Here is a 21134-nt window from a genome sequence, read left to right as displayed (position 1 = left end):
TGATCTGATTGTTGCAGAATGGACTTTGGTTGGAACATGGAACATTTATCTCTTTATATTCATTTGCCTGTTTTTCTTGCCAAGTTTGGACCGCTGGTCAAACTGACGACACATCTGACATATTATGGGTATTAAATTATGTCCCTCTGCAGTTATTATTGGAGTTGGGCAAATTTAATGAATCATATTAAACATGTGGTTTATACAGATCTACATGGTAACATACTGTATACGTTTATTCTTGTCAACATATTTATGTTTGAAATTATTATGAAAAAAAACTCAAGTTATAAGCTTTTATTAAGCAGAGAATACAGTATATTTTTTCTTTGTATGAATAAACATTTAAGTAACTTTTAGTTCAAAATTGGAATAGGTACTGATCCAAAAGTTGCAGTGAAAAATCAAGAAGGAAAGATAGAAGAGATGGACATACGTTAAGTTTTGCTTTTTTATTAAAATTTTCTTTAGTTAATCCAATGGAAGTTAACTCAACCACAACATCTTCGCTTCTACGTGAGAAAACAGCAAACTGATGTGATGACCAGTGATGATATCCTGTGCTTTAATGCACCAGTTAGACATTTGTGTTATGTCTTTTTTACCGGGTCAACGGCTGAGGGATGATGGGAAATTGAAGGGTGAGAGACACAACAACATGAAACATGAAAAATAGGATGTTAGCAGTTTTTCACACAATCGCAATATCTTTCCTTTCTTTATTCGGTATAACAAAGTCAGTGTTTCAATTACAAGTTACATATATATATACACACACACATACAAAACGGCTTGGCTATAGCGTTTGACTAGCACGTCTCTTAAGGTGTCGACGACTGATGTTCACAAGCTGCAGTGTTCTGAGGTGCGGTCCTCACCATTTTATTTGTTTTTTGATTTACAGAGGCAGGGCTGCGCTGAAAACCCAGATTTGTTTTTGTAAGAAAATATTCGCTGATTGTTACAAAAAGTGTATTGGATTAAAATTGCTTACCGCCCCTTTAAATGTCACTACTACTTATGTATGTATATGCACAAAGTAAGCCGTTGATAATAACGCATCGTTTTTAAAATTGGAATGATGAGGTTTGGCCTGGGGCCCTCAATGTCCCTTGAAACACTGCAGTGCATGAAGACTTTGTCATATTGTTTATACTGTTTAGGTTGCCACACTTCACCAAATGACATTACATCATTATATAAATATGATATATATTAAAATTCATATTTGATATCCTCCCACCACTAAACCATTTATATTCAGTCATTTGAAGTCAGTTCACGTATCACAGCTAATTAAAAGAGAAAACGCCATCTTTTCCACTGAACAGTGTCGTCGCGGTAACCAGAAGGCGAAAAGATTAAAGATTTGTCAAATCCCCACGGATCCATTCTGCCACCATTCTGCCGACTTCTCTCCCTGCATCCAGGACAAAGGCGTGGCGGAACCCTTTTTCACACAGTCTGATATCTCCCCGAGGAAAGTCCCGCTTGATGTCATGATAATACTGCACAGGGCACCAGTGGTCCGTGCTTCCATGATAAAATATGAGCTGAAATACAACAGATACATGGTTTACTACGCAGTAACATTCACAGGAATCAGCTCAGACTGTGCATACAGGAGGCGTCTCTTTTACCTTTTCAAGATTGTTCGTGATGGTTAAATTGTCCCTTTCCAGAACTTTCTTCATTTCCTGAGCACCCATGTACATCGCATTAGCTACAAAAAGAGATTAGCTTTGAATCAGTTGTTAATTTGTCACATACTCAAAGACACGTCCTGCGGTTAGAACAACAGACAGGGGCTTGGTGCCACCGTCTGGCGATAGATTCACACTTTGAAATTGGTAGTCTGCCAGCAATGACAGTGGCTAGCTAGTTGAAAAAGAAGGATGGAAAATGCATTAATAATATCTGCTGCCTGCAAGCTGCAATCGCCAATAAAATGTTGTTCGGTATTTTTTTCTTCTATATTGTCATACATTATTGCAAATTTCTTTGAACTATCGTGATCTAATTTTAAGGCTATTATTGCCCACCCCCAAAGGGCACCATCACGGTGCTTTCACACAGGACACGATGCAAATTTTTGCGTCGTTTTGCACAGAAACAACAGTGATCCTCAATTAATGATACAATGACAGGACGTCTGACGACAGTGACGGAGGGAGGATCTCAACGCTATCGCTTCAATGCGTAACGAAAATTATTCACTTGAGTTCAAATATTAGAACTCAAGCGACTGAAGCGACTGAAGTGACTGAAGCTAATTACTCTCGACTGATTAATGCGAAGTTACTCGCGTCTACTCGTGTCTTTGCATTGACTTTGTTTGTAATCTACTCACGTGAATAATTTGCGCCGGTGTGACTGCACCATTACACAGTACAAACTGTCCACTACGACTGAATGTTACCTCCTTGTGTCAGATAAAGCAAGAAGATCAAATCCGAAGCAAAACAACAGTAAAATGTCTCCCACATGAACAGAACTGATTCAACGTGTACATGTACACACCGATCACGGACAACAACAGAGCTTTACCGACCTGCACAGTCTCCACTGAGCAGACCGACAGTAGGCCGGAGCACGCTGAGGTCCAGAGAGTGAATGCCACCAAACACCAGTTTGACCAGGCTGCTTTTCAGCGTGTCGGGCAGCAGCGAGAGCAGGAAGAGAGGCAGGTAGGCCACATAGCGCATGTGACACAGCACAGGGGTCATGACCTTCCCCTGAGGGGTCTGAGCCATGCGCTCAATGGTGGGAAACAGCATGACAGCCTTCAGAATCTGTATGAAATTTTAAAAAAGGGGAAATTGTAAGGGGTGAAAGAGTCACTCTGAGGGTCACTAGAGCTACTTGTAAATTATGGAAACCCCCTGAATAGAAACAGGGAGTTGTCCCATGCCATTCGATCGGCTTGCTTTTCAATTTGCTGGTGTTTGAAAATCATCGTCTGACATAGGTGTATGTTTGTGACATGGTGACGTGCGGCGATTAACCTTGAGGTCAGGATCTCTCTTCATCATCTCTAGAATGACGTAGCAGCCGATGGAGTGCCCAACCAGGACCAGGCGGGTCTCTCTGGGAACATGTTCCCTGAGGAAGGCCAGCTTGTGTTCAATCTGCCCGTTCAGACCAAACACATCTCCCTCAGCTGCGAAGGAGGCATCTGTGGAAAAGACAGACACGTGATATGTTCAAAATACAGTGCGATATAAGTCTAGTACAATCACTGCCTACCAGTGTTGAATGCTGGACAGTCTACTAACTCAGCTGCAATACAGTAGATTCCCCCCATTAACCATGTTTGGATGGACGGTGCTTAGTACAATAACTCTCTAGACAATAACCTGTCAGGGTTCCCACTCTTTTCTAGAGATCATTTTCCAGGACTTTTCCAGGGACATTTTCAGTGATGATCTAGCTGGTACCACAGACATACACTGTTCCCTATGGAGTTCAGTGTAGTCTCTCTTGACAGTTGTTGCTAGAACTGCCAGCTCTTCCCTTTTCTCTAACACTTTTGCAACAGGCATTTGGTTTTGACAGTAATTTGAAGTCCTATTTTTTATCTGTCCAGATTGTCAACTCACACTCACACACACTATATTGCGAAAAGTTGTTCCGTCTCGAGTCCCACAAGCCTACACAATTTGATGCATGTAGGTGATAATACTGAAACTATATGTCAGGTTCAACACTCAATGACAAAGGGGGCACTAACCCCTGGTACACAATCAGGGCCTTGTCCCTGAGTAGGGGGAACAATTTTGTACATTTTAAAGTTAAATCCATCAATCTGGTGAACTTTCAGTTGGGAGCAGTTCATTCTCAGCTAAAAGCAAAATTGGAAAACATTTCCGGGACAACACAAGATTTCTCCAGGACATTTAAATTTTTCTCTCATTTTCCATGTATTTTCCATGACTGGAAAATGTGTCACAATTTTCCAGGTTTTCCAGGACGCAGGGGAACCCTGTACGGTGTGTCATATTCAACTGCCACAAATTACTCCTTAAAGGGATAGTTCAGTGATTTTGAAGTGGGGTAGTTACTTATGCATAGTTAATATGTTACCTTACGGAGATGGTGATCAGCGATCGATATGTTACCTTATGGAGATAGTGATCAGCGATTTTACGGAGTTTGGACGAGAAGTGGAAGTAGCGTATGTGTGTTGCAGAGGGGACCACCGGAAAACGTATTTTCGCCACATTTTTAAACGTTATCTAAAAAAAGAATATTTCCATCAATTGTACGCTAAAGGATGTATTTCTTTCACTGCTTTAGTTTCCGTAGAAAACTGTTTTTTTCAAGTGTTATTTGGCCAGGTATTATAACAGTTAAATACATCCTTTAGCGTACATTTGATGGATATATTTTATTTTTTAAGGTAATGTTTAAAAATGTGGCATAAAAAGACGTTTTCGGTTGTTCCCTCTGCAACAGTGGGACTCCGACTTTCGCTACTTCCACTTCTCCTCCAGACTCCGTAAAATGACATCACCGATCACCATCTCCATAAGGTAACATATTAACTATGCATAAGTAACAGATACAACCCCCACCACCCCCTCCATATTCTCATTGAATACAATCATTTAGATCAGTGTGGAAACTTGAGAACAAGAAAATACCTTCGACCATGTCCATGGAGTCCGGAGGCACACAGTGGCCAGCGTGGCTCACAGCCCACACCGGGTGACGGTAGCCAAACTTGCTATGAAGCGTTTGCATGAAGCTTCTGTAGAAGCCCACGATGCCAGGATTACCTGTACAGAGGAGGAAAACCTTGTATACCTCCTCATACCATTAGCTATCGTGAGCAAATGTTGTTACACGGTGCCTGATGAGATCAATTCCTCAAGTAACACCTACCACACAAAGAGGCACAGCTAGTTAATAGGATGATAATAAGGAGAACGATGACACTAGTGAAACTGTACAAGGAACAGGTGATTGACTGTTGGTTCGCTGTGATATGTTGGCGTTGGCGACCAGTCCAGAGTCAACCCCGCCTCTCGCCTCTGTCAGCTGGGATTGGCTCCAGCTCGAAATGTTGCCCTCCATCCTAATTCTTCCCGTTTGGAGCCACGATTGCAGTGTTCTGGAATTATTCATTTTGCCGCCGCTATCTCTGCCATCACAGTTTTTTCTAGTAGGCCTACATGGTGAGCGCGTAACGTTCATGGACGTAACCTTAGCAGGTGGATATCTAAATAACAGAGTTTTATAGCAAAGGCAAAACATTTTTAAATAACATTTCAGTGACCTAAGTATTTTCATTCGAATTTTATAGTATTAGGCCTGTTTTTAATTAAAATTTCGGCGGTTCCTCCCACATAACACTAGAGGGAGCTCACGTACCACCACAGTTTGAGAACCAGTGGTAAAGATAATGGATGGATGGAGTACTGAAGTGTTAAAGTTCAGTTTGAAGACTGCATGTCACTAACACACACCTCTGGTGCACAGTGGCGCAGTACATGATAAATGTTGCAGAGTGGAGGCATCCGTGACATAATCTCATTCTGAGAGAAATAATGACCTGCATGGTTTTCCAAATTAAAACTGAAATGTGCACCTCCAGGTGGTTCAGGAGTACAAATCTATAATAGTAGAAACTCTCACACGGCTACTTACTGGTTGGAGGAGCAGGCTTACAAAATACAAATCATAGCTCTTGCCGTCCAATGAGTCGACAGCCACATTTTCCCAGATGACCAAAACATGATGGATAAATGACCAATTGTTTACAAAGTTAGCAAACAACTGGTCACCACGAGGCAAATGAAACGACCATTATTAGTCCAACAGAGTATTAGTCCAACTCACCCGGAATGATAAGAAACAGGAGTTTGTGTCCGGAATGTAACTGGCAGGAGCCAAATTTAAGGACCTCTGTGTTGGCTCCAGAGCAGTAGGTGAAGTCGGTCTGTGGTTCATCCCTGATGTCCGTCACCATGTTTTCCATCTCATCAGCTTGCAAGAAAAGGGAGGGGGTTCAGAAAGCCAACGGTCATTTGATTTAATTAACTATAAAGGTCACATTGTAATGCTGTGTTCAGGAGCTTCAACCCAAGCTGCTGTAACACTGTGATACCACAGTGAACTCACAGCTACGACAGTTTGTCAGCACGGTCCAAAGGTGGTGCACTTTGTCTGCGTCAGGGTTTCAAGAGCAAGTGGGGAATAAAAACCAGGCAAACTTAGATAGCACTGATACTGGGGATTCAACTGTTACTGCCCCCCCTCATGTACCCACATGAAAGAATGACATCTCAGATCAAACATTGTTTCACATTGATGTGTTCATCGGCGATAATATAAAGTATATAGAGGACATTTAATTAATAATTGACCTTATCATAATAATCATTATTATCATTATTCTATACATTGTGAATGTGTGTATTATTCTATTCATTATGAATGTATGTATTATTCTTTTTGAATGTGTGTATAATTCTATTCATTATGAATGTATGTATTATTCTTTATGAATGTATGTATTATTCTATACATTGTGAATGAGTGTATTATTCTTTTTGAAAGTGTGTGTAGTATTCTATTCATTATGAATGTATGTATTATTCTTTATGAATGTATGTATTATTCTATACATTGTGAATGTGTGTATTATACTATTCATTATGAATGTATGTATTTAAAAAAAAAGTGTGTATTATTCTATTCATTATGAATTTATGTATTATTCTTTATGAATGTGTGTATCATTCTATACATTATGGATGCTGAACATGTTTGTGTCCTTGTCTGACAGTACTGATGGGCTTTCAGTGTCTGTTGTAGCTTCGTGTATGTACGCGTGTAAAATAATGATAATGATAATAAAGCGAGTGCTGCGTGCAGAAGCTCCCTTCAACAGTGAACTCTATCCTACACAGCTTTTACATAAGAAGAGCACGATGAGAAGGCCAACATGTGATCTTAAAACAATTGGCATTTCAGGTTATTGCAGATTTCTTGGCACCGAATAAAAGATCAGTTGTTTAATCTGACACATGCGGCGACATGTAGCGTGTCACGGTGTCCTCCTCTTGTTAAATTGATCCGACTAGGTGTAGTTTGGTCTCAGAGTATCGCTAGCGCTCACGATGACTTCAACGTGAAGACAAGCCACTGGGTGACACTAGCTTGTTTCCGCGCAGCTTGATTTCTGTCGCTGTGTGACACGTATGATGTAGACCGAAACATGTTTTACCTCTAAGTTACGGAGAAAGAAGACATTAAGGCGACATCCTCACTGACCGGTGCGAGGACTTCCGGTGGCGCTCAGGTGGCGCTCGGTGCGAGGACTTCCTCACTCGCACAGTGCTGGGTTGTGATTGGTCAGCCGAGCCGTCTTCCCACAATACCTTTCTTCTTTTTGTTAAAAGGCGGTTTCCATCCGACATTCAGCTACAATACTGCCCCCTACAGCACTGGCACGTCGGCAGGCAAGACTCAATAGTGCTTCACATGTTACAGTAACGTGGAGACAGGCTAACAGTTGAGAAACACAAAAAGACTTTACAATGAATAATATATGACAAGAAATCGAATAAATTATAGAGAAGAAAACCTACAACTGAACTATATCTATTACAATACCCTAAATCATATAATTTGAGCAAATACCACAGAATATATATTATATATAAGTGTGCATGTGTGTGTATTTTTTGTAAAAAGGAAAGAAGTAGATGAGTAGTCCGTAGGTCTGTGATATTACTGCGAGGACAAAGTTCCAGCTCAATGTCATTGTGCAAGAATAATCAGACTCGTCAGAATCTCTTCTCAGCTCAGTCAAAAGATGTGGAACAGTGAAAAGCAATAAAATGATCTTTGATTATTATGCTAATAATTGATAAGTAAATAGACAAAGTAATGCTATGTAATGTTCAGACTGTGTAGCCACATATTTTAGAAAATATTTTGAACCAAAATTATAGGTCACAAGACCTATATAACCATTTCCATAGCCATTAAATAGTTCTATTAAAATATAATTTATGAATGTACAAAGTACTAATGTCTAATGATTAAAGAAGCAGTAAGCGAATGTGGAAAGAGCTTGTCTCTTTCTTTGATGTTGTTGCTGTGATATTCCTGCTCCTTTTCTGGGCCGCGAACCCACAACCTCGGGTATGGGAGACCGAGGCACAAACCAATAGGCCAAAACCTCAGTGTTGCAGTGCCACCCGCTAGCACGCCTGTCAAGGTGTCGACGATGGATGTTTACAAACTGCTTTTGCGGTGTTGTTGGTGCAGCCAATCAAAGTGTCTGCGCCATTATCTATTGTGTTTGAACACTGGGTCACTGGGAGATTTTGATGAATAAAGTAGGCCCCCAATATCCAATATCAAGTGGTGTGTGCTAAATGGAAATCATTTTTCAAGATGGTTTATTTTTAACAAACACCCTTTTAAATAATACTGTCTGCTGAACATCCGACTTCAAACTGATTTGACGGCAGTAAGGTGATTCTTTCGTTGTCTTGTGAGCATGTGAATCCTCTTTGATTTAGCTTATAGTAGAGTTGCTCAAGTGAGTCCTGTGAGTGGGTCTCTTAGTTATGCTTCTATAGGCCTATAGACTCCTGTTTTCATACCAAATGTAATTCATCACAAGTCAGTGTTTTTCAAAGACAAAGAGAAATTGGAGAATGTCACAAGTTCTCTAAAATCTTTTTGCACACGGCCCATTGTTTTTCAAAAGGAGGTGAACGTTTTACACTATGTCTATTGTTTCATCTGGGTTTAGTCATGATCCCATCCCAGTGATGACCATCCACACCTGACAAGGACAAAGAACATAATCCTGCACACAGTTCATAAAAAATTATGGTTTACTTTTCCAGTGACTCATGATGACAATGTGAGGTAACACAAGCAGGACACAGACAATGTAATAAAAAACATTTGCAAACAAACTATAAACAAACTAAAATCACCTGTTCAGACTACACCTTAGTCCTTGAATCATTACCAAAAAAATGTGAACAAAAGTGAGAATGGAGCACTTGATAAATGTCATGTACTCTCATGATTCTTGCACAAGTCGCTTTTGTAAAAAGATTTCAGCTTAATGAATGTAATTTAATGTTGTGTGTAATAGGCACTAAATTAAAAAAAATGTTTTAATTAAAAAACATAAAAGTATACTGAGCAAATTCTGGCACTTGAACTTGAACATTAACTTTGATTTAATTTTCAGGCATCACAGATTTTCATATTGTTAAATAAATGTCTCACTACCTTCTTTAAGACGAATCTCTGCTACTAATATTTTTTTCATAATCAGTATACAGAATTGTCGAGACAGTTTGTGTAATCAAAAATCCATATTTATTATTGTTTAATTGAACACCATGATCAAACAGTGTCTTTCAGTACAGGCTAAACATTTGTAGGCCGTAACTGTGTGAATTAACAAATAAAAAGATACATAAAAGAATAATTAGTACATGTTTCATGCAAGTCAAATCATATACAAAAATTTTCCTTGGCATCATACAAAAAGTAATTTTTTTCACGCAGACAAATAAATCAGGTCAGCCATTATTAACAGATGAATGATTCACTGACTATATTGCTTTGGGAATTCGCTGAAAGACTTCCAAAGAAAGGGTAAAGGGATTTCAATGTCAGTCTTTTTATTGGTCACTCTAATGTACGGTGCTGTGCTCTGGGATGCCCTTCTCATTAAGTCTACACCTTCATTAAGTCCTCCATAAAGATGTGACTGCAGAATACTGATAAACTCCTTGGTGTTGTTATTTGAAAATTCCATATTTAAAGCATTATAAGCCTCATGAATCTTCCGTTTGGTAAGGTCTTTGTATCCAGCCATGTGTCTCTTTGCTTCGTCAATGTGGCCTTTTGAAGATTGCAGAACCTCTGCATAGGCAACATCAACCTGAGAAGCAATTTCGTTGTTCTCATTTTTTAGGTAGGTAAGGAAAATTTCAGCCTTTTCAATAATCACCTGGAAGGAGTTATTGACCGTCTTGTGAAGAAAACTGAAAAGTTGGTCCATGATCTCCTTTCCATTGACAACAACTTGAGTTCCAGGTATGGTGAACTCTATTTCTCTGATGTATCTAGAAACCTCCCTAACGAGTCTGGTAAACCTTTGGATTGCCCTGTCAGTGGCTTTTGATATAGTCCGACGAGCTTGATAGAACATCTCCAGGCTCGAAAGCTTCTCTTCAGATCCAGGCACTGTAAAATTTGTGTCACTCAAGAACTGTGTGAGTGCATCCAGCAAGAAAATTATCTGGTTTTCACTGTGTTTCAAGACTTGCTGAGCCGCGTGAGCAAATCTGTCTTTAACATCATGCATATTTATTAACATCAAGCTGTCAGAAGCCTCCCTATACATGTCTTTTCCTTGATTCCCGAGATTTTGGATTGAACTCTGCAGTGTGCTTAGAGACATAGGAACCTCATCATAGGCCCTATCTATGACATTAGAAACCTTGGTTTTCAGCTTCATGCTACCTCGGTTGAGGTCAAAACCAAAGTGGGCAGTGTGGTACTTGTTAATGAACTTGAGCATAGCATTGTTCATAGCAGGAATCCTGTCCTTGGTCCCCTCAATGACATCATGGAGAAAGTCCAAATTCCATGACATCTGTAAAAGTAACTTCTGGGAGTTTTTCAGCATGGCTTTGGCAGTGAAAACATCTGTATCCTTCTCAGGAGTAGACTTGAGTTGAGGAAAGAAATCAAGAAGAACACAGTTAAACCTGTGTCAGGTTGCACTACATCATTTTTTTTAAAAAATAGTTTGATGTTGATAAACAAGATGCAAATTAAAGATCTTAGACAGTTACCAGGTAGCGGCTGAATAGTTTTCCATACAGCTGTGATGGAGACCTGTGCTGAAAATGCAATCCAAGGAAACCAGATGATGGAGAAGACATGGATGTTGTGATGCCATCTTTGCGGCAAGCAAAGCGGAAGCTCACATCAGTGAATGTTCGGCTCGTGATGTCAACATTGAGAGTATGACGCGACTCCCTGTAAAACAGACAAACAGGTTATGGAGGTATTTTTTCTAGTGTGTGTTTGGTTGAACCAAGAGTGAAAACACTTTGGGAGCTTCTTAAATATGCAGGGAAAAGCAGAAAAAAAACTTACATTAAATCAGCCAGAGGGATATGGCGTTTCACCCTGAAGCAATAAAAAAAGTTGTATCTATACTACAGTAATATTTATCTTGTTCAACCACGGGTAGCAGCTTAAAGAGCATTACATTAGCTTGAAACAACACCAAATAGACTGCTTACCTAAGAATAGGATTCCTGTACTGATCACCTTAACTAGATGTTTACTGGTGAAGTCAAGACAGATGAATTTACATTTGTAAACTGGATAGTGCTTTTCTTGTCATGGTCTGCCTGAAATAGTGAACTCTCCGAATACTTTTTTGTGATCCCTTTTTTTTGTTCATCTTGAGATTGGTATTTCCTGTGTTACTTTGCATTCACTTCCTGTTCACTTCCTGTGTTGAATTATCTCTGGCCTCTTGTGTAATTAGGCTGCCATCAAATTGTCAATTTTGATTAGGAAGGTTCCTAACTGAGTAAAATTTTTAAGGTGGACCCGGAAGTATTTCATCTTCAGCCACGATAAGAGATGTTCGAATTCTACTTTCCTTTCCTATGCAAAAGGAAAGTTGTCAGTTCTTCTCTTTGCACTTTGTTTGTTCCTGCTCCGTTCCCTGGTGATTTCTATCCATGTTCCTGAGGTTTTGCCATTGTTTGGGTCCTGCTCCCGAAGCCCTGACCCCCCCTCTCAAATAAATGCTGTTTAGAGGCATTTTCATTTATCTTTTTTGAGATTGGTTTGCATTGCTACCCATAACTGAAGTGCAAATGGGGTCAGAATACTGTGTAATACAATTTGTCTTTGGAAATTAAGATGTATGAATTGTATTTCACATGTTTTGATTAAGTGGAGAAAAAAAATCTCAATTTCGAATACAATTTGATATCCAAAAAGCAAAAATGTTATACAACACTTACCTCAGGTTTTGTGCCACAACATGTTGCCAGTTGACATTTACATCATTGTGAATTAGGTTGCATTTCCCATCTAAATTGATAACTCCATTATCAAATCCAAGGGTTGCACTGGCTGAGGAAACAAAGGCAAAATTGTATAATATATATATATATATATATATATATATATATATATATATATATATATATATATATATATATATAATGCAGTTTCTTAAATGTAGTAATTCACACAAAATACAAGTGTTTTGAGACAGTCTTACCAGATGAGTCATATTCCAAGAAGATCATGGTAGAAGAGCAGATGGAGTTCAACATAGTTACAAGGCTATGGTCCTTTTTCTCCAGATTAGCAGTTGTAGTTATGTTGTAAATAGGGGAGGAAACCTTTAGAGTGGCACTGAGGGCACCAAAATCTGGGATAAAGACACTTGAGGGCAGATGTAGGGCAATGTCTGGGATTTCAATTTTTTGCTCTGGGATTACAATGGTTGGAAGTTCCAAGTTTGAAATCTGGCCTGCAATTTCTTGTAGATCGATGGTATGCTCTCCAATAGTAAAAGATTTTGGCAGTGTGAAAGATGAGACTGTGATTTCATACTGTGGCATGTTGAATGAAAGGAATGACATTTTCCCCTGTATATACTTTGTATTAATATTGTAACTGGGCACTGACATTATCGGCAAACCGGGCACCATGATTTCAAAGGCCGTGGTGGTGATAACCCTAGGGATGTTAAGCTTCTTTGGATCAATTTTAAATGGGTCCACGTGCAAATTGGTAAATGGCAAATCAAAGGCTGGAATTGAGATTACAGGAGGAAGGCTGAGATGATTAGGGACATCAGAGGTTTCAAATCGCATGTCTATGTTCCTTATGGAGTGTGAAATTTCTGCTACCCAAGATGGCACAGCAATGCTAATCTCAGGGATGCTAAAAGTGATTCCATTTTCAAAAAGCTTAGATGGTATTGCATACTCCTGGCCTTCCATGGTCTTTGTGTACACAATGCTGTAAGTCACATTAAGGAATTGTAAGTTGTCCATATTTGTGACCCGATCAAATTTGAGCACATCCCAAAGGGTCTTCTGATATACAGGAAGCTTAACTGCCTTCAAAAAAGCTAGGTGGCCTTCTACTGATTCAGTCAAATCCATGCGTACCTCAGATTCATCATTGGACAAGAATAAATCACAAGCATGGATGAGAGTTGACAGCTCTTCCTTACCACTCCAGGAGAGGGACTGCTTCTCTGAGCTGATGGCAAGGTTGATGTTCTGACTAAGTCCAGCATGACACAAACAATTTGGCTGACTTGCATCAATGTTCAACATTGTCTTGAAGGTTGTTAGAGGAACAAATTCTAGTTGTCCTTGAACAATATGTTTTCCATTTGTGTTGAAAAATGCTAAATCAATATTGTTATTGGTTATGTAATCAATTGTTCCAAACATACGCTTCAAGGAAACCTCAAGAGCAAAGTTCTTATTCAAGTCGAATAGAAGGATGTTACCATTTGAGCTTCGTTTGTTCCTTTCCTGTTTATTAATGTTTGAGTTTATGACAGTCCTGGCAGTTGATCTCAGGCGATTGGCATTAAGGTAGAAATTTGCCTCAGTCTCTAGGTCTCCAGCAAAATTACAATCTCCCATTATTGTTATGTCTGACTTCCCTTGGGTAGAGGTCTCCAGTGACACATAAGAAGAAAGTGCTTCCAGTGCCCAGTTTATATCAAGGTTTCCTTTGCCCACAGACTCAATCAGGGGAATGTTAAACATGTATTTTAGTTTTTTCTTGGAAGCAACAGTTGGCTTGATATTGGTATTTCCAATGAGTTCCTGATTCACTTCTAGATTGAGGAAGGGTAGATTGATTTTAGCGGTGTTAGCAACAGAAGCTTCCATGCTTCTTTTTGTGAGACTAACAGCACATTCATGGTTTGCTTCTATATTGTTATGCTGAATGGACACAGTGCTAGCCAGTTTCATTCCACTCTTCCTCGTCAAACTAGTTGTGCCATCAATTTTTCCATTCAAAGGATCAAACACAGATGTTAGGGAAGCACCAAACCGAGCAACTATGTCAGACTGGTTGTAGAGGCCTGCATTAGCACTTAAGGTTACCACAGTGGATTTGAAAGATAGGTCACAAGTTATGTTACCCATTGCTGGAATCACAATGTTGTTCTGAATGGCTGGTAGAGTTAAAGTGGGCAGCTTTATTTCACTTAAGCTTTCTGGAACATGGATGACAGGTAACTCCAAAGATGGTAGCACAAGGGTATAAGATGGCACAGAGAAACCCAGTGCTGGGACTTTGAAGCTTGGTGTACTGACCTCTTTAGGAACAAAGTAGCTAAAAGCTGGCATCTCAGCACTGAACGCAGAAACATCAATATTCAGAATTGGTATTTTGTATCCAGGGACGGTGAAGATTCTTGGAGGCAGGCTAGAAGTGTCAATTTTGTGCTTGATATACTGCAACTTTGCTCGATAGTAGGAATCTTTTAGTAGTGCAACTTCTTTGTCTCTCCATTGTTCAAATTGGACCTGGATGATGTTAGTATTGTCACTGATTGCAGTGTAAATTGGTTCGAGGTGTAATTCAATGCTGTGAAAATCAGGATTCTTGTAGTAATGAAGCTTCAGGCTCATATCAAATGACTGGTGAGGAGTGGTAAGCAACGTTTTGAATCCAGCCTGTTCCCACAGAGAGAAATGTCTTACCTCAGGGGTTTTCATTTCTATATAAGGTACTTCTATTTCTGGGATAGAGAGCGGAACAGTCAGAAAGTCTAGATTAGCCTCTCCAGTGGCTGACGAGTGAAAGAAGATGTCTTCTTCGTTGTTTTCTGCTGTGAAGTTGTGATTGAACTTGTACTGGTTGAATCTTGCCAAAGCAAACCAACAAGCACGCTGCTTCTCAGAATTTAGTATGACTCCATAGTCATGCAAGAGATCCACCTTGCCAGTGAGTTTCAGGGGGAGGAAAATCCTTGAGTTTACTTTATGCTTAACATCAAGTACAATCTCAAAGGGATGTGCTAAGAATTCCAATGAGTTGGACATGGATCCAGTAAGACTTCCTGTGAATTCAGCATCATGAGAGGCGGTCAATGCAACTTTCAAGTCCCCAATATGTGTCTGTCCATTTAAAACCATGAGACTCTTTTTGACAAATGGAACTTCAGTTTCACATTGTGCTTCAACCGTGATATGGCTTAAGATCACTGATTCAGCACTCAGTGTTTGCTTTGATTTCAATGCCTTAAAGTCTGTTTCTCCAACAAAAGTTAACCTGGCAGTGCTGAAATTGATGTTGAAATCTACATTGCTTGTGTGTGTTCCTTCATCAGAGTAGTCTTTAACGGACCACTTTCCATTGCCAGAAGTTTCCCCAGTCACAGTAATTCTGCCAGATTCCATTGTTGCTGCCATATTGTGTTTCATTGATGCTTGACTTGACGTTTCAATTGATGGGATGTCCAAGTTATGGTTGTAGGTTGTGTCTATGGCTGCAGAGATTCCACTTTTCAATGTCAGTGCCATATTGTTGACCAAGTCTGCTTTGTACATATGGGTTGTGGCTTTGCTAGTAGTCTTGGCAGAGGCCTCAGCAGAAGAGCCAGTGAGTGTTAAGGATCCCTTATGATCAATGGAAAAGGCCATGTGTGTAGCTTTCACTGCTTCTGTAAACAGCAGCTTCTTCATTCTGGGGGCACCCAAGTCAGCAGTGGCTTCAAATGTGTATTCAAGGGGCTCAATGGGAGATTTCACTTGAGAAACAATGGTGGCTGTAAACTGTGGGTTTTTTGTTGTGGATGTTGAGTTCTCAAACTTTCCTGTGGTTACAAGAGTATACAGTGGGGAATTCACTGTAAATTCTCCATGGAGTTTACCGAAAATTGGGATACATATGTCACTGGGGATCGCAGGCAATTCGATCTGTGGAACTGGAAGCATTGTGATTTCAAAATTAATGAGATTTAATTTGGGGATGTTGATGGCTGGGAATTTTATTTCTGAAAGAGTTATTTCTGGGAAGGATAGATCTGGTAGGTCCGGAAGGTAGAGAACTTTTAAGTCACCAAAGATTGCCTTAGGGTCAGGCATTTTGATTTCATATTCTCTGATGCCATCTATGATTGCAACAATCTTTGCTTTGATCTTATCAAAGTCTATGGTGAAGGCAGGTATTGTGTAGGAGTCGAGAATTGTGAACTCAGGGACTGAAATTTGAGCTGGGATATTGATCTCCTGGAGGTTGTTCAGGTTGATTACGAATGCTGGAATGACAAGGTCAGTGAGAGGTACGGTAAAAGTACCAACTTCAATCTCTGCTCTTTTCAGTGCATCCACAGCTCTACCTACATCTTGCATCATCTGGGTGATTGTCTTATTGTCTTTTACAATTTGTCTAATCTTCTCTGTCAGTTGGTTAAAATGCGAAGAAATGTAGGCAACCATATTGCTGTAAGATTCACTTGCTCTTTTAAGGTGAATGTAAATTTCATCTCTGATATCCATGTCAAGGATTCTTTGTCTCAGGTCCTCAAGGATGTCCTGCACTTTTGTTGTAATGTCATTGTAAAATGTAGTGTTGAGCACACTTTTCAGTTTTGTTAGAGCATCGGCGATCTTTGTGTTTTTTAGTTTATCCAGATAGGTGAAAATGGAGCTTTGGATCTCTCTAAAAAAATCCCTAATAGCTTCAATTTTTTGAACAATCTCATATTTCTTAATTTGATCATTAATATAGCTTGTTAGCTCAGCAATCTTTATGTTGGTCTCATCAACAAATGCACTGTATTCAAATTCCTTCATTGACTTCAGCATTGAAGACATGTGTTCATTAAGATCATCAATGCTTTTCTTAAAGTCAGTTGCTCTAAGCTGGTTTGTCACTTTTTCCAAAAATTGTATAATTCTATCATGAACAAATTCAAATTTGATAGATTTCAGAGCATCTACAACTGACTGAACGGTCTCCTCAATTCTGAATTCCTTGATGAGAATCACTATCTGATCCATTAATTTTTTTAGTTTCTCATCAAGATTGTATTTTAAAAGTAGGTCCCTAATATAGGAATAGACAGCATTGAGTTTGTTGGGAATTTCATATTCATCAATCCAGTTGACAATAACATCATTCATAGATTCAATCACTTTAGCTATTTCTGAAGAAGGGATTTTATATGATAGCTGTTCAACATACGAGGCCAAATCAATTGAGAGTAGGTAATCAATTACATCTTGGAAAATCATGTTGATGTCAAAGTTCTCAATTATCTGTCTTATTTCAAATAGCATGTCTTTTATTTGTTCAACTATTCTGTATTTAGAATCAAGCTCTCGTAGCCATGCAGCATTAGTTTCTGTGAGCTTCTGTAAGTCAATCTGTCGAATAATATCCTCAATGGCATAAAGGGCTTTAACAAAGGCCTGAAGCTGATTTCCAATCTTTGAGAGAACATTTGTTACCTTTACGGAAAGGTGTCCTTCCTTAAGATAGTCTTTGACTGTAAGGATTAGGTCTCTAATTTTGGTGGCAATGTCCATCACTGTATTTACCAAGTTATTGTTCAAGTCCTTCATCACAAGCTCCAAGTCATCAATTGATATTGCAAATTCATTGATCAAATAATCAAGTTTTGCTTTTACTTGATTCACTTTGTTCTCCAAGTCAGTGTCTCGCATGAAGTCACTCACTTGCATTGGTAGCAAATCTAACTTGGCTCTGAAGTCCGTGATTAGCTGATTGATGTCTAAATTGTTGATGAACTGTTGAAGTGATTCTACAGCTTGTACAAGTGTGTTCTTAAGTTGCTCAAAACCAGCAGGAACACTCTCAATAAATGGAATATAAATAATATGGCAGTCACTGTTCTTGTCATACTTGAGGAAACCAGCCGTGGTGAATTCTTGTATTTCTGGTTGTGATTGATTATCTTTGCTCAGTTTGCTGAAAACGTCTGTTAATATTGCTCCTGAAAATTCAAAACCAATCTTTTCAGGACTATTGAAAGTACTGATGTCCTGGTTATAAGCGTGGTTGTTCAGTTTGGATTTTACTTTCCAGGTCAGATATTGGTCATTTGGTGCCAGGAGGCCATCAATTTTGTTGTCTAAATTAGTGGAAGACTCTCCATCTGGAAGGAAATGTGTGGTTGACATTCGGCTGTCAAGTGAGTATGCAAGAGCTAATGGCTCAGCTTTCATTAACAACTTGCTGTACAGCTGTCCAGTGTGCTTCGCATATAGATTAAGTTCTCCATCACTATTGACAAGAGCATCAATAGTGACAGTAAAAGGAAGGGCCATGGTGCGAATGGTGCTGTCAAAACGAAGTGGCTCCGAATTTATTCTTGTTTCACATGTTGATTTGGAGGAAAGTCCAGCAAACTCAAGTTCACAGTTGTGACTTAGCTGGGCATCCATTACATCTCCAGACATACTGTATTTCATTGTACCAGCCATATCCTCATAGGTTAGTTCATAGGTATGCTTAATGTTGTGTTCATCTCCATACGCTCCCATCATACTTCCACTCAGATCCACCTTGATTGGCTCAAGTTTCATGTGGCCTTCATTTTTCAAATTGACATCATAAAAATTGAGGTCATTTGTCATATCAAATGACACAACAAATGGCTTCATGTCAAATTTGGTATCTTGCTTGTAGTAAATATCTTCACAGATTTTGTTGTTAGTCTTTGAGCTAAGGGCTAGAGTCCACAGAGTGAGGGTCAGTGTGTGACTATTTTCTGATGTCATCTGCTTAAGTGTTCCCATGGTATTGCTTGAAAAGGTCAGAGCCCTATGGTTCAGTACAATGTCCATGCTGTTTCTTGTGGTTACATCATGAGTGTGGCCCTTGAGAACACCATACAAAGAGGCTTCAATTCCTGTGACTTTACCCTCGATGTTCAGCTCTCCTCTGCTCTCCTCAGCCATCGCTTTGGTCCTGGAGGACAGGGAAGCACCATTGTTGTCTAGGGCACCATTGAAGATATTCTCTACTGTCACAGGGATGCACTGAATGCTGTTTGTTCCACTTGTAGTCAAACCATTTCTTCCAACCATAACAGAAGCTTTGTGCAATCCACGACCTGTGTCAAAGGTAAGGGAACCTTCAGAATTGACCTCAAGTCCATTCAAATCCAGGGACCCTGATATAAGTGAGTATGCCCTATTTGTGTCATCATCTGCCTGGGACTCAATTCGAAGGATTGCCATATGACTGGACACACCTAGCTCAATTTTGTTATTGAGTGATTTATCCATGACTGTGGCAATAGCATTGCATTTTAGGATCAGTTGTGCATCTTTATACTTGAGCTCTGCTACATGCTTGACGAGATCATTCTGGGCATTGGTTTTAGACACAACGTTCAACTCAGAGTTTGCATAGACTCCATGTATCCTGTTATGAATTTGGATAAATGGCGAGTCAAAGTGCAGGGTGGACTCTCCTCTTCCTTCTCTATGGATTGGTAGCAGATTGTAGCTGTGGGTGTAGGAGGTGTTGGTGTAGAATGAATCTATTTTAAGCAATGCATCCAGGGTTCCATCTCCTGAGACTTCACCTGAATCCAGAGTGGAAGTTGACTGAGCAGAGTAATAAATACGGGCCTGTAGGCCTAATGGACTAGAGGCTTCAATCTTATAGCTGGCTTTTGCATTCAGTTTGTTTGTTACCCTTATTGTTTCTAAGACACTGAAGCTTGTGTCAATGAGGCTATGGCTGAAGGAAGTATTTAGAAGATACTTGAGATTGTCATCAGTTCTTCCAGACATCATCCCAGTTCCTTGACACAGACAAAATAAATCATATTATTATCAGTATCTAAAGCAAAGGCAATGCTCTAGAATAAACTCTGAACATAATGCTTCATGTCAAAGCCCTTTTTTGCTGCACCTATTAAAAGCTCTTGCCATCTATCTTTCCAGGTAGATATTTTTTCACAAAGACTTCTTCATCATAGCCATGTTCGCTAAACGAACATAACAAAAGCCTACAGCATTTTTTTTGTTAATTATTAAGAACTGGTCTTTTAAGAAAGTGCTTACCTTCAAGCTTGTATGACAATAAGTTGAGAGGTGATTGAGCCATGGCTTTGTACTGTGCAATGTAGCTGGGGACATCTACAGTACTGTTGCCCCCAGAGATGGAACCTTCCCAAAGGTAGAAGTTGCTGTTAATCTTGGTGGATGCTTCAGCCAGACCGAGGAGGGGTACAGTGAAATCCAAAGACGCTGGTATAATAAAAGATGGTAATGGATAGGTTTTGGCAGGGATATATAGGCCTATTGCTCGTAAATCTATGAGGGGAATAGACAAAGTGCTTGGGATCTTCAGTTCCTCTGACTTTTTGCCTCCAAGTGGAAGAGAAAGTGAGATGGCCATCTTATCCTTGTTGAACTGGTATCGAAATAAGCTGTCACTATTAAGATAAAAAAGGGGGGGGGGGGGGTAGGTGGGTGGTGTTTAGGCACTATTTATTTGAAAGCAATACATTACTCAATCTCTATATAGAATACTTACGACTGCAGATACAGTTTATCAGGCAGAGCTGGCAAGCTGAGATCTGAGAGGCTCCTCTTGCTTCGCAGGTTTGCAAGATAGGGGATGCGTGCTGTTAATTTGTCCAGCCATATGTTACCTGCCTTCAGGGTGACATGAAGATTAATTAAATCTCACTTTAAACAAAAACTATGCAGCATAAAAGCACTCAAAATACACTGAGTTTGAGAGAGAAGGATGCTGAATCTATCTACAATAACTATACTTTACTTTCTTAACATTATGGATTTGTGAAATGATGGGAACTTTTTTCAATTTTGACTCATTATAAATTATGGTATTACAGGTTATTGCCATTCCAATTCAGCATGTTCCTGTTGCAACACCTGCAAGCAAACTTCCAGTTTTTGTAAATTGATAGAGTTGGTATGGGCATTCATGCATCATGTTAATGTGGTGGCAAGTGCACAACATTTTTAAGAATTATGTTGATTTATGTCATTTTTTTTAGATCAAGCTGTGCACCAAACTTTTTGTTTGCAGAGAAGTTGAAGGCAAACTCCACCAAT

General features: G+C 39.5%; 2 protein-coding genes across 5 annotated transcripts in view; both read right to left on the bottom strand.

Annotated features, from left to right (window-relative positions):
- Positions 1-671: 671 nt before the first annotated feature.
- On the bottom strand, positions 672-7370 carry ldah (lipid droplet associated hydrolase). Of its 2 annotated transcripts, none has more exons than XM_035609911.2 (7): positions 7279-7370; positions 5842-5988; positions 4644-4778; positions 3006-3175; positions 2552-2792; positions 1641-1723; positions 672-1553 (listed from the first exon to the last, which is right to left on the bottom strand). In XM_035609911.2, the coding sequence occupies exons 2-7, from the start codon at positions 5978-5980 to the stop codon at positions 1362-1364; spliced, it is 960 nt and encodes a 319-aa protein (XP_035465804.2). In that variant the 5' UTR covers positions 5981-5988; positions 7279-7370; the 3' UTR covers positions 672-1361. The 2 variants fall into 2 exon arrangements, with proteins under 2 accessions (XP_035465804.2, XP_035465803.2); XM_035609910.2 differs by having other exon boundaries at positions 7232-7355.
- A 1968-nt stretch (positions 7371-9338) lies between these two features.
- The window catches only part of apoba (apolipoprotein Ba), a 29326-nt gene continuing 17530 nt past the window's right edge, over positions 9339-21134 (bottom strand). For 2 of the 3 annotated variants that reach the window (XM_035609895.2, XM_035609896.2), the window contains exons 24-30: positions 20587-20708; positions 20112-20485; positions 12305-19849; positions 12042-12153; positions 11155-11187; positions 10848-11034; positions 9339-10720 (exon numbers count right to left, since the gene is read on the bottom strand). In XM_035609895.2, the coding sequence (XP_035465788.2) occupies positions 9590-10720; positions 10848-11034; positions 11155-11187; positions 12042-12153; positions 12305-19849; positions 20112-20485; positions 20587-20708 (9504 nt within the window). In that variant the 3' untranslated portion in view covers positions 9339-9589. The remainder of the gene's footprint in view (positions 10721-10847; positions 11035-11154; positions 11188-12041; positions 12154-12304; positions 19850-20111; positions 20486-20586; positions 20709-21134) is intronic. The other variant, XM_035609897.2, reaches the window with a different exon arrangement.

The sequence above is a fragment of the Scophthalmus maximus genome, chromosome 15 (assembly GCF_022379125.1).
Source record: "Scophthalmus maximus strain ysfricsl-2021 chromosome 15, ASM2237912v1, whole genome shotgun sequence".
Taxonomy (NCBI): domain Eukaryota; kingdom Metazoa; phylum Chordata; class Actinopteri; order Pleuronectiformes; family Scophthalmidae; genus Scophthalmus; species Scophthalmus maximus.
The sequence above is the reverse complement of the archived record's forward strand: the minus strand, read 5'-3'. Positions and strand labels throughout refer to the sequence as shown.

Coding starts and splice junctions, on each gene's coding strand:
- ldah (XM_035609911.2), bottom strand. CDS start 5,980: ATGGAAAACATGGTGACGGACATCAGGGATGAACCACAGACCGACTTC. Junction 4,779..5,841: donor CCTGTTTCTTATCATTCCGG/GTGAGTTGGACT, acceptor TCCTCTGTACAG/GTAATCCTGGCATCGTGGGC. Junction 1,724..2,551: donor GCTCAGTGGAGACTGTGCAG/GTCGGTAAAGCT, acceptor CTCTTTTTGTAG/CTAATGCGATGTACATGGGT.